This window comes from Pelobates fuscus, chromosome 5 (assembly GCF_036172605.1).
Source record: "Pelobates fuscus isolate aPelFus1 chromosome 5, aPelFus1.pri, whole genome shotgun sequence".
Classification (NCBI taxonomy): domain Eukaryota; kingdom Metazoa; phylum Chordata; class Amphibia; order Anura; family Pelobatidae; genus Pelobates; species Pelobates fuscus.
Window position 1 is genome coordinate 154,130,586 of NC_086321.1, and position 12,681 is coordinate 154,143,266.

At 42.2% G+C, this 12,681-nt stretch overlaps 2 protein-coding genes across 8 annotated transcripts in view; both read right to left on the reverse strand.

The window, feature by feature from the left end:
- Positions 1 to 236: 236 nt before the first annotated feature.
- YWHAH (tyrosine 3-monooxygenase/tryptophan 5-monooxygenase activation protein eta) lies at positions 237 to 3,428 on the reverse strand. Its single transcript, XM_063454534.1, has 2 exons — positions 3,161 to 3,428; positions 237 to 1,531 (listed from the first exon to the last, which is right to left on the reverse strand). The coding sequence occupies exons 1-2, from the start codon at positions 3,245 to 3,247 to the stop codon at positions 875 to 877; spliced, it is 744 nt and encodes a 247-aa protein (XP_063310604.1). The 5' UTR covers positions 3,248 to 3,428; the 3' UTR covers positions 237 to 874.
- Positions 3,429 to 5,278: 1,850 nt separating this feature from the next.
- DEPDC5 (DEP domain containing 5, GATOR1 subcomplex subunit) overlaps positions 5,279 to 12,681 on the reverse strand; it is a 44,042-nt gene continuing 36,639 nt past the window's right edge. For 3 of the 7 annotated variants that reach the window (XM_063454537.1, XM_063454538.1, XM_063454535.1), the window contains exons 33-43: positions 12,611 to 12,673; positions 9,641 to 9,771; positions 9,469 to 9,552; positions 8,904 to 9,036; positions 8,710 to 8,818; positions 7,819 to 8,049; positions 6,660 to 6,829; positions 6,373 to 6,544; positions 6,163 to 6,223; positions 5,953 to 6,035; positions 5,279 to 5,879 (exon numbers count right to left, since the gene is read on the reverse strand). In XM_063454537.1, coding sequence (XP_063310607.1) covers positions 5,584 to 5,879; positions 5,953 to 6,035; positions 6,163 to 6,223; positions 6,373 to 6,544; positions 6,660 to 6,829; positions 7,819 to 8,049; positions 8,710 to 8,818; positions 8,904 to 9,036; positions 9,469 to 9,552; positions 9,641 to 9,771; positions 12,611 to 12,673 — 1,533 coding nt within the window. In that variant the 3' untranslated portion in view covers positions 5,279 to 5,583. Of the gene's footprint in view, positions 5,880 to 5,952; positions 6,036 to 6,162; positions 6,224 to 6,372; positions 6,545 to 6,659; positions 6,830 to 7,818; positions 8,050 to 8,709; positions 8,819 to 8,903; positions 9,037 to 9,468; positions 9,553 to 9,640; positions 9,772 to 12,610; positions 12,674 to 12,681 lie in introns of those variants that run through there. The other 4 variants (XM_063454536.1, XM_063454539.1, XM_063454540.1 and 1 more) reach the window with 4 other exon arrangements.

The following is a 12,681-nucleotide window of genomic DNA, read 5'->3' on the forward strand; positions in this document are numbered from 1 at the left end:
ATGAAAGAGACAAGAGGCTGGTGCAGAGATCATATCTTCAAAGCAGCATTTATTGAATCCACATAATTCCAAACATTTAAATTGGGTGTCTAGCATTATATCAGAATCCATCGTGACAGGCAAATACACACTGTGGCAGGTGCAATCAGATCAGACAAGACCTAACCAACACATTGCTTATAATCAAATAATATAGCCTTCTGAAATGTAGCGGACAGAAAAAAAAAAAAAAATTAAATTAAAAAAAGAAATTAGGGAATCAAACCATTTGGTATCAGGTTTAAGAACACCATAAGTTAAGGGCAAAATATAAAAACTCACAAAGCTCACATTTAAAAAAAAAAAAAAAAAAAAAAAAAAAAAAGTCTATTGTAAGCCCAAGAAGAAGAAAAAAAACAGATGCACCCCGCCTCCTAATGGAGCCGCCATCAGTCACAGCATGAACTGTGGAGACGCCTCCTTCATGAAACGAAGGGGGATAAATAGTGGGGAGTAATTTTACATGCACAGGAAATGCTGCACAAATAGAAATTAAAAACTTTAACAGAATAAAACGGGACCACTTCGCATCATTCCAGCCCGTACATGCCCTATCAATAAGGAGAGTGCGGGCGCCTCTCTCAAACTGCAGCTTTCTTTCCCCTCTATACGGAGAGAGTGACCAGAGAAACTGCTGATGTGCCAACGCAATCCAGCAATGCCCATGAGGACGCCGCAAAAACCCGCCTTCGCGGGTAGGCAGCAGTATGAGCAGTTGTGCCAATGATATGGATATGATAAGCACAGGGACATGTCAGGAGGAGCTGTGGGGGGTGGCAGGTGTTGATGGGGAGTGGATAGGTAACTGGGTAGCAGCAAGACGCAGGACCCTCTCTTAATTGTTGCCTTCTCCGGTCTCCTCATCCTGTTGGTCACTTGTCCACAAGGTCAGGTTGTCACGCAGCAGCTGCATAATGAGGGTGGAGTCCTTGTAGGAGTCTTCATTTAGTGTGTCCAGCTCTGCAATTGCATCATCGAAGGCCTGCTTGGCAAGGAGACAGGCCTGCTCTGGAGTACCCTGTATCTCGTAGTAGAAAACAGAGAAGTTGAGGGCCAAGCCGAGGCGAATGGGATGTGTGGGCTGCATGTGCTCCTTGCTTATTTCAAAGGCTTCCTTATATGCAGCCTCTGATGAATCTGTCACAGTTTTCTTCCTCTCTCCATTACCTACCTCTGACAAGTAGCGGTAGTAGTCGCCCTTCATCTTCAAATAGAAAACTTTGCTCTCGTACTGAAAATCATTGCAGTTTTTGATGAGGTACTTGTCTAGAAGAGACAGCACTTCACTGCATACTCCTTCAAGCTCAGCCTCAATTTTCTCCCTGTAGGCCTTCACTTTTTCAAGCTTCTTTTCATTGCCATCTGCTAAAGTCTTCTGCTCGATGCTGCTGATGACTCGCCAGGAAGATCGTCGAGCGCCCACTACGTTCTTGTATGCTACAGACAGCAAGTTCCGATCTTCATTAGACAGAGGTTCATTAAGTTCTGTTACCTGCGTAAAAAAGAATTTTGAAAAAGAGCTTATAAACACTTTCACACAAAATAAAGGCACTCTTCACTAAGCTTTTAACCACCTTTGCCATTAGCTGACCGCACCCCTTACAAAAACATACATACACAATGCCCTAATCTACACTGCTTTGTCATTCTTCAATGACCTATACACACAGCTCACATTTTGAGTCACAATCAATCTGTATGGAGACTAATACACAATTCCCCCTTGCCACCCGTGCATTTTAAACTCCTTACCATTTGTCAATATAAAAGCCTCAATAACGCACACCATGACAGATTGGTGAAACTGCACATCCACCGTTAAGGTTTAGCTACATGCTTCCCTTTTCCACCAACGAAATGTGCACATATAACGCATGTGGTGCCTGTATTACTACTGCACTTACGGTTTCCATTATGGTATTGGCATGTTGCAATATCAGGCAAACTGGTGCTATAAAAATAAACATAAATGGGTTGGCAATGGGTTAAACACCTTCATAAAACTAAACTGTTCTGCAAAAGGCCAAGTGCCTTGAGTGCAATTATCTAAAATTACACTGTGCAGAATTATATGGAACTGAGCACCATATTCAGTATGTGCTCCTAAGCAATTTTATTTTGTCAATACGCAGAAGACAATGAACATTAGAATTCTAGAGGTTTTCACCACAGTAAGGTTTACAGAACAAATCACATAGGTGTGATGAATTACAGTCAGGTTTTGGCTTGGTATGAGATTTCACAAGCAATTTATAAAATATGTTTTCTACCATTTTCCATGCGGTCACGTACATGTCTAACCACTCCTTCCATTTAAACACAAGCAAATGCCAAATCACACATACATGTACAGTAATGCAGGTTTATAGGTTTGGTTCTTATTCAGTGACCCAACTGTGGTGTTTGCCCTTAAAGATAGCCAGGGATTGAATTACAGAAAACAGCAGGTAAGAAAACAAACCTTAGGTGTGTCTAACCCAACCCTGCATCCAGCACCCAAGATTTATCATGAAAATCTGCAAGACCACACAAACCCTGTACACAATCATCCACCCTGTGTCTACACACTGTCCACAAATGCCTTGGGTATACAACACCTAACACCATATACACATGAACGCAGATAACTTAAATTTCACATATACATCTATATAAAAAGGATTCACCACATTCCATCTTAGCATCATGTATCACAGAAACCCCGCACATCACTTACCTACAGAAAAACACAAAGATTACACTGAACTGCTTATGTGTATTAAAAAATAAAAATACATTTTAAGAAAAATTTAGTTTTATTTTAACCACAAAATATTTAATATATTCAGACATTCCTAATCTTATGCAGTCATTTAAACTCTAGAATGTAAGCTACTGTGATCAGGGCCCTCAACACCTCATGTTCTAAAAATACGTGTCTATTAGTGTTGAAATTGTACAGCGCTGCGGAATATGTCAGCGCTTTATAAATATTATTAATAATATATCTCCACACGCCCAGATGCCCGCTATGTATGATTTTTGACACACTGTATATAGCGGTCAGTAGTCTGAGCAGCCTGGTAGCCCCTATAGTGATGGTATCAGCCCCCCTGGCAGTGCCCACCCAGTGCAGACTCACCGATCTCATAGCCGCTGCCATGTCCTCGTATCTCTCCGCCTGCTCCGCCAAGCGGGCTCTCTGCAGCAGCTGTTCCCGGTCCGCCATGCCGTCGCCGGGCGGGGTCAGTCAGGTCGCGGTGCGGGCTGTGTCTGGCTGGCTCGGGCAGGCAGGCGGGCAGCTCCTCGTGCAGTCACCGGCTGGTGATGCGGATCCCGGTCAGCCTCGGCGCTTTACTCCTCGCTGCTCTGCAGCCCGGGACACACTGTGAAGGGGCGGGGCTGGGGGCGTAGACTTCGCGAATATTTCTAGGTGACGTCATGAACTATTTATAGCAGCCACGGCGGCGCATGCGCAGTGTGAGTGCTGCAATGCACAGCAAAGGTGGGGGGTGCATGAAAAAGATAGCAGCAACAGGGAGGGGGGGGAGAAAACCAAGGAGGAGCTGCTAATGGATGGGGAGCAGGGTGCAGGAGGGGAGATCCCCCAAAATAGTACAGGACTGAAACATTGTAACATACAAACACAAAACACTTTATATTGCATTGTGAACATAGTCCATAAAGACTCATATACTTGGGGCCCATTGGCAGTCTCTGAGAGGGTCTGGTGTATAGCACAGAGAGTGTGACTTTATTCATTTTAAAGGGACACTACAGTCACCAGAACCACTACAGCTTAAAGCAGCACTGTCAACATGAGGGGATTTTGCTGAATTTACAAAGACCACCGACGGTGACATTGCTGCTGGGGGTCTAGTACAGGTGGTGCAGATAAAGGCGAGTTCATACTTTCCTGAACCTGGCTCTTATGGGTGCCCCCAATTTTCTCTGGCGGGTTCCTTTCAGCTACTGATACTGAAGCGCCAGGAGCCTACTGCATTAATCTATGGAGGATCCAACGGGATCCTCCATAAATAAAGCCTATTCCCTTCAGCTGTCACTGGTGACAGCTGAGGGGGATTGACACTTCTAGACAGCGGTAAACGTAAACCCACCTAATTTCTAGAAGAGTCAGGTGTAGGAAATATACAAAGACAAAGTATTCCATACTTTGTCTCAGTATATCTCAACTGGGTTGAAATTTCAATGAAATTCCAACAGTCAATATCAGTATTTCATATTTTTCTCATTTTCAAGGGGTTGTGACAGCGTTGCTTTAATGTCATTGTGGTGCCTGTAGCCTTTCCAAGCAGGCTGAGCACTGTAAACGCTGCCTTTTCAGAGAAAAGGCAGTGTTTACATTGCTTCTAGGAACACCTCTATTACAGTAAATTAGAAGGCCACTAGAGGAGCTTCCTACTCCAGTGGTGTACAGTGTGCAGCTCTGGTGTTCCGTGTCTCCACACTCTGCATGGAGACACTGAATATTCCCCATATAGATGTACTGATCTCTCTGAGTAGATTCTGATTGGCACAGCGTGGCATTTTGCCATGCATGCACTATAGTCTCCCAATGCTTTTCTATGGGACAGCAGTGAATTGGCTGAGATCATGAAGACTTATGATCTTAGCCACAAAGGTGGAACCAGCCGTAGTAAGACTGGAGCAGCATGTGAGAAAAGATGGATAAAATCACTGTTCCCATGTAATCTAAGGAAGGTCAGGGACCTAAATAGTTATAGTTTTACATGTTCAGGTAATCCTATCTTGAAAAGCTGCACTGTTGGAAAAGTCTGTGGACCCAACCTAAAATCAAACAGAATTTCGTCAACCTGCTCACCTCACCACTAAGAGAATTCTTTCAGTAGCAAATTGCACAAGCTGATTTAATTATAAGTAAAACAGTCATATGGACCTCTCTAATCCAGGAAAGAGAGAGATTGTGTTTATTGAGCAGGGACTAATGGGAAGGAAATTGATTTTCTTTAGAAGGACATCCTGAAGCCCTGAATGAAAGCTGGTTTGAACAAGGCCCTCAGCATCCTTAGCACCTTGAGTTCCTGTATGTCCAACTTGTTTTGTTGCAACTAGTAGTCTGTTAGTCTACCTATTGTAAAGTGTGCAGACTAGGTTGCCACTTTATAAATCATCAATAGAGGGATGTGCATGAAGAGGTAAAAATACAACTGTATATCAGTATTACATCCAGTGTAAAACACCCACACAAGGGCACATAAACATAAACATAAACTTGTAATTATAATCTTTAATATCTTTTTTATTGCTTTCCATCAGTCAACTCTTCACAGTATCAACCCAGCAGGGTATTAAGAGCTTGGTAACAAATGCATGTCTAGTCAGTGCAAATTGTCCACTTCCAGGGTCAGGTAAACGGAACACATTCAGTGATACATATAGGGTGCGGGATAGCAGCAAGTGTCCACAATAAAAGGCACATTTGTAAATCCTCAGCGGGTGTACACCATGAACACTTAATATTAGAGCACACACCACAGATGATCCACAAAAAGAACGTTCAGCATCATAAAGTTATTGTCATACCTATGGTTCACTCATGTTCATCTTATCTACACAGCTGGCCCAGAAAGCGCTCAGCCTGTTATCGCGGTTGGCACAGAAGTCAGTTAAGTCTTTGAGCAGACGATCAGCAAATCGCTCATCACCTGTACTGCTAGAGCGCCATGTTTTGGTCAGCATAGTATTGTAGGCCCAGTTATAACCAATACGGTCATCCCCAAACAAGCTTTGAGTAGATGAACTGGTGGAATTTCTTCTGCGCCTCTGTTGTCCTGAGGTATATTTACGCTTCGAATAAGGGAGCTGTAAAAAGACGGTACCTATAGGGCGGGAAAATGGAGATTAGAAGCAACATAAAACATATTGTTAAGATGGCACTGCAATTATATTCACCTGTCACATGGATATACTGGGGTTTATTCTCTGATGAGAAGTTGAAGGCAGATGCAGAATATTTATCCTGAATGAAGCCAAACCTTAGTGTAAAAGAAAATGGATCAACATTTCCATTCAGAAAAGGGAATACATTTTTTTTTTTTTTTTTTTAAGTGTACATTTAGTTTGGAGCAAGACAAACTGAACTCGGAGGGTGAAAATAATTACCGGTAGGCAATGGCTTCCTGTAACAAGTGCATTCGTTCCCAATAAGTCTCGGGTTCAAATCCTGAAACAAGAAGCTAAAATAAATCACAAACAATCCTCTGCATTTATAATAAAAGGCTGCCTTCTCATAGTCTGAGCCATCAATTTGTATTATGTAGTTAAAGTCCAACAAACTCTTGCATCTGATTCTACTGAATGGAGCAGGTATACCTTCAAAAAGATGGTCGCTGTCAGGCTTTATCATACAACTTATGTTGAGGGGGATGAAAAGTTGTGCACGTAAAGGGTCTCCATACAGATAGCTTGGGAGAGCGAAGGGACCTTCCAATACAGGCACAAGCAGAAAACCACAAGACGTGGCCTTCCTGTGCCAGCCTTGAACCTGAAAACAAAGACAGAGTAGGCTGGCAATCAGTAAGGACAGACAAAAAGCATCAACAAACGTTTGCAAGGAGTTGGCAAGGCTTAGGAGACAGATATTACAAGAAGTTCCCCACCATTTCAAATAATACAGCAGCAGTAGCTGCCATCCAGTGTAGTTTAACCTCGAAGGCAGAGGTCAGAGAGAAGTTGCCATGGTAGTAGCAGCTGCACCACTCCAAGCGGTCAGTACGGTTATTAAAATCCACATCTAGGGTGACTGTTCTTTGTTCTGGGACAGTGGCAGCTACCAAGAGTACAGACAAATGAGAGAGATAACAGACATATAAGACACAATACGTCATGAAACCATTACCATATTTAACCAAGAAGCCATGATCAGAAGTAACACCAAAAAGGAATTTATAAACTAAGGGAAGAGTCACTATTTGTGAAATGCATGCAAAAATACGAATCAGAGATATGAAATCATTAGTAGATTGATCTAATGCAGAGACACCACATATGCTAATCAGTCTGATGAGGAATTTAATGAGATAGTGATACAAAAGTACTCCATGCAAATCAAAAAGATCCAGAGACACTCGTGGAAGGAGTGGGATGGTATGGAGATGTAATAGAGCATGTTCCAGGCTCTAGTTTAGTGTTTCGCATGCATGTTACATATATCCAGCAGGAGAAGAGCTGTTGGAGATGTATTGCAGCCAGACAGAGCCAAGAGAGGAACTAATGAGGTCACATGGACATAATGATGTTACAGATCTTAGTCTGTCAAATGTATGGAGGGTTAGGAAAAGGTGCCATGTGAAGAATCACCTTTATGAGGCATAAGCCATCAATAATTATGTTTCCTGGGGAGTGGATATAAGAACATGAGCTGCCTTTAAAGCGTTATTCAATTTAACAAGTACTGGACATACAGCAGTGAATGCACTCGCCCATCATTCGTTATGTCCATTTGCAACCCCTCTAATGCAAGGGTCAACAGGACACTGAGATAATACTACTTTTGCACTATTATTTTCATGTTTGGTCAATTTGATAACATTCAACTATTTTAATTTGGAGAGTGTCTCACTAAGTAGTTTATATAGGCCAACAACCAATACTATGAATATTGTATTTTTTAGAATGCCTTTCTTTTTAGCAACTAATGGAAACATGGTAGAAAAAAAGGCTGTGCCACATGGCAAAAAAGCAATGTGTGGTCCACGGGAGATCATTCTCTTGGAGTGGGCTCTCCATCAGCTCTCCTGCTCTCTGGCAGGGAGCTACCTAGCAGCGCAGCAGCCTGGCTCCTTCCTCCGAAGCTGCGGCTAAAGGAGCTGTGCCTACTTGCATAAGAGGCTGGGCGACTGGGCAACCATGGCAGAAGGAATGGCGGTATCTCTGAATGTAGGAGCTCCTCTTCCACTAGCGCTACTTCAAGCCACTTCCGCTGGAATGCTGTAAAATCCTCCATGGCAATGGAGTGCCAGGGGCTTGGTTGTGCCAGGCTTGTTGCTGCTAAAAACAAAGACATGGATTACATGCATACAGAGGACAGAAAGTGATTTCCTGGAAGTGGTATGTGCACTTGTCTAAAATGGCGATAAGTCATTATAAAGAGCAAATCACGCAACCAAAACAGAGGCAATAGTATAAAACTACGTACTGACAATGATGTCTTCAGAATAAAGCGTCACTATCACCGTTTGGGGGATTTGACGAATTTTCAAAGTACCCTGACAGTAACATTGCCGTTGGGGGTCCGATGGCGAAGTTGGCAAATAAAGGTGGGTTTACGTACCTAAACCTTTCCCTAGCAGAGTCCTCTTTGGCACTGACATCACTGCTGTATTTTTGTGCATGCGCAAGAGTACAGCATTGAGGTCTATGGGGGAACCCACAAGACTGCGGTATCCTCCATAGACACAGCAAATTCCCTGCAGGGATTGACACTTAGGCTCCGCCTTGTGTCAAGAAAAGTCAAGCGAAGGAGAAATACAGAGACAAAGTAGTCCCTACTTTGTCTCTCTTTATCACTTGACTGGGTTGGAATTTCAGCGAAATTCCAAAACAGTCATAATGAGTATTTCATAGATTCTATCTTTATGAAAAACTAAATTTTCAAGATGGTGTGACAGTGCTGCTTTAAGTCCACTCAACAGAATACAGGAGACTCACCACGTTCAGGGTCCCTTTCAGGTGGTATTCTATATAAATAAAATCCATAGATGAATGTCCTAAGGGCTTCACCTGAAGCATGTGTGATGTACTGGTCATCCAGCATTTTCTGGAAATCACAGAAGGAAGCTGAGGTTAACAAACATACAACTCTGACATAATATTGAAGGCTAAATTACGATAGGAACTCTTACCTGCATGATGTCCATGGCAATCGGCTGACTCTGCACCCAGGGAATATTGTTCATCAGCCAATGAACCACCTCTGCACTTATAAAGCAGCTAGAAGGCAGCCCCTTCTGCTCAGACAGGAAGGGAATACCTGTGCTGCTTACAAATGAAACAAAATAACACAACTCATACAACTTCTGTTTGTTTGCACTTTGGCTATTCATCATATAGATATCCAATAATCTTACAAAATGGACCTCACTATCTACCATTTCATACATTAGTTATATCACTTCAAGTGCAAACACAAAATGCCAATCAATCTATTTACAATATTATTGTGCAGCGCTATGTCTACAGTCATAGTCCTTAAATTTTCTACTTAGACTTCCCTGACCCTGTGAGTCATGCATTAATCCATTCTTTACTCCAGCCAATCATTGATTGTCAACCATTAAATTGGATTTATCACTGTAGTTAATACCAGTGAGCTATTCTAGTACAGTGCTCTTAATCAGCATTTATCGATAGTGTTTAATCACAGAAGATCTGCCCTAAATGAATGCATTTAGCACCCACAATACATACGTTGGGTGTTTCATCGCTTCCAGAATCTCACTCAGGCTGGCACTGGAGGTCAGAGTGCTTGGTCCACCAGATACTTGCTGCACGCTAAGACAGAGAAAGGGAGTTAATGAATACAAATTAGAATCCTATCATTCCACTAACCAAACACATGCATTATTTTGTGTGTCCACACCTGGGCTCAGCTAATACCGAGTTCTGCTCTCCAGTATTCCCTAGTTGGCTCTGTGCTCTTTCAGGTAGGCCATTGTTTGGCAAAGTGTTGTTTCCATCAGCGAAAGGGGAAACTCCTTGGTCAATAGATATCTACAATAGCAGGATAAAGGGTAAGAGAGTATATAGAAGGGACAGTGTATGTGTATGCATCACAAATTGGTTTTATGTACACAAATAAGCATGTTAATAGAGTGTTGCTGAAATGACTAATTGTGTGTATGTATGTATGTATATATACACAGACCGGTCCTATTGAAAAAGGATAGTGCTGACCACTGCAGTGTTTTTTTTTTTTTTTTTTAAATGGATCCTATAGTGCCAGGAAAACAAACCTGTTTTCCTGGCACTATAGGCTCTTAGAGGGGCTCCCTCCCTCGGCGCTGAAGGGGTTAAGACCCCTTCAGCCACTTACCTTAATCCAGCGCCTGGCTCCTTCTGACTTCTCCTCCCCCGCTGACGTCAGCTCCCGAGTCAGCTCCCAGCGCGCGCATTCAAACCCGCCCATAGGAAAGCATTACTGCGTGAGGACGTCCAGCGTCAAATACGTGCAACTTACTTAGTGTGAATCGCTAGAGTGGCCTCTAGTGGCTATCAGGGAGACAGCCACTAGAGGCTGGATTAACCCTGCAGTGTAAACACAGCTGCACGGTTAAAACTAGGGGGACCTGGCACCCAGACCACTTCATTGAGCTGAAGTGCTCTGGATGCCTATAGTGGCCCTTTAATCTTTTTTTTTCACTAAATAAGATTTGGTTCAGGTGATCACTAATCAATACCTCATTAAGTAGAATGACGCTTGTCTGTGTTGGAATTGAATAGATGCTAGAATAACTGCCATACATGTAGAAACACTGATTTAAGAAATAATTGGAGAGGTCTCTTAATTTTTTTCAGAAATGTATGTATGTAATTGTACTAAGATACACTACAAGGACATAGGAATGTCATTCGGGCTAGGTGATAGTTGGTCAATGATAGCAATGAAAGGGAATATAATCAGGACTGAACGAGTCAATGCCAGAAGGCCAAATAGGAGATGTAGAAAACAGCTACAAGTACCTTGGGATACCACAAACACACGGTAACCACAGGAAGAGGCAAGGAGGACAGCAACATTCAAGTACCTCCACAGAGTCAGTCAGGCCCTAAAGTCTCAGCTCAATGAATGAGATTCAGTGCATCAATACATATGCCTTTAAGTTATCATGTACTCAGCGGGAATAATAACCTGGCCAAGAGTAGAGCTGGACACCCTGGATATCAAGACCTGGAAACTAATCACTATGAATAGAGGTTTCCACATGAAATCCAGCACTGTACACCAGCCATAAGAAAGGAAGTTGGGGCTTGATGAGTGTGAAGGCCACAGTCCCGGATGAAACACAAAACACCCGCAAGTACATTATGAAGATGGCTCCTATAGATGAACTGCTAAGGGAATATGTCTAAGACAATAACAGAGAGAGGATGCAGAAAAGGAGGAGCTTCCATGGCAAGAAATTATTATATAAATATATATATTTTTTTAGATTTTGTAGAGCTAAAGTGCCTGAGTTAAAACATACAGACGGGGTGAAGAAAGAGCAGAAAGAAACTTTAAGAGCAAGACAGATAAAACAGGTGGACCTTTACAAACAAATAGGCTGTAAAAAAGACAAATATAACAGTAAATCCCATCAGCAATCGCCATAGAAAAAGCTTTTCCATCAGGATAAAAAAAAAATACATGCATATCACACCACCCATGGCCATTTTTTTTTTTTTTGCACTCAAGATTTAGCCTTATGCCTCTTAAGGATCCCCTCCACTCCCAAAATGCACTTCAGCTTGCTTAAGTGCTTTATGGATGATGAGTATCCTATATTAACCCCAGTTTATAAAGGTATTTTACTATTAAATTATAGAACGCTCATTCCGTTAGCTCAGGGAACCTAACACAAGGACTGTTCCATAATTTCAATATAAAAGTGTTGATTTCTCATTGAGCAAGCCTGCCTCCTTTACCATAGACTGCAGGCCAGCGTCTTTATCTCCTCCACAGACCTCAGACCAGATGCAGGTCCATGTACAAGCTGACCTGGCGCACAGATTCAGAGGCTGCTCAAATACTCTGATAGGATATTTCCAGTTGAAGAGATTGAAAGTATCTTTCAGGGAAAAGGGGAAGGCTTGCAAAGGCTGCAGTTGGTAAGAACTGCAGCTTCGGCAAGCTCTTTTAAGATATATCCCCAATTAATACATGTATGAAAAATGCATGCATGCATTCACTGGGGTTATATAAAATTTCAGGTTCATGCAGAGCAGGCTCATGTGTTGGGTTTATCTCTCCCTGCTGTGTTAGTCCCTGCAGGGAGATTGGTGAGCTTACGGTTTGCACAATGATTATGCTGAACTGTTTCTGTCATTATTGGACTGGCCGGAAACGGAGATGGGAGGGTAAGGTGTTAAATAAACTCCCCTAGCTGAGAGGCGTGTCCAATAATGCAATCTGACTAAGTTTATAGTAAGTTAATAAATATTTATTACATACTTTTCAAAGTCTTTCTTGCTTTACTTTGGTTTGTATATTTGTTTAAAAGTGCTTGCTTGGGGGCAAAGCCTGACTTCCAAGATGGCCGGATGTGCTTTTTAATGGCTCCTGGCGACTTGAGACAAAAATCAAGCGATTCTGTTTAAAATCCTGTTACCTCTGATCCTGAGCTGCAGACAGCTTGATAATACTGCCAAGCACAAACTACTAAGCTCGGATCGGGTGTCCTGCCCGAAATGAAGTAGACATAACAGAAATGTAAAAATCTAAAATTCCTGACATTGATTTTATTCTCTTCACAAGTTTTATATATATATATATATATATATATATATATATATATATATTATCCTCCCCTCATTCAACATTTGCCACAATGCAACTCCTAAAAACACTGACCTGTGGATTATGGGAGGGCACTGTGCGAGGGCTACGAACAGACTCCACAAAGAAGGCAGAATCCTGAGAGA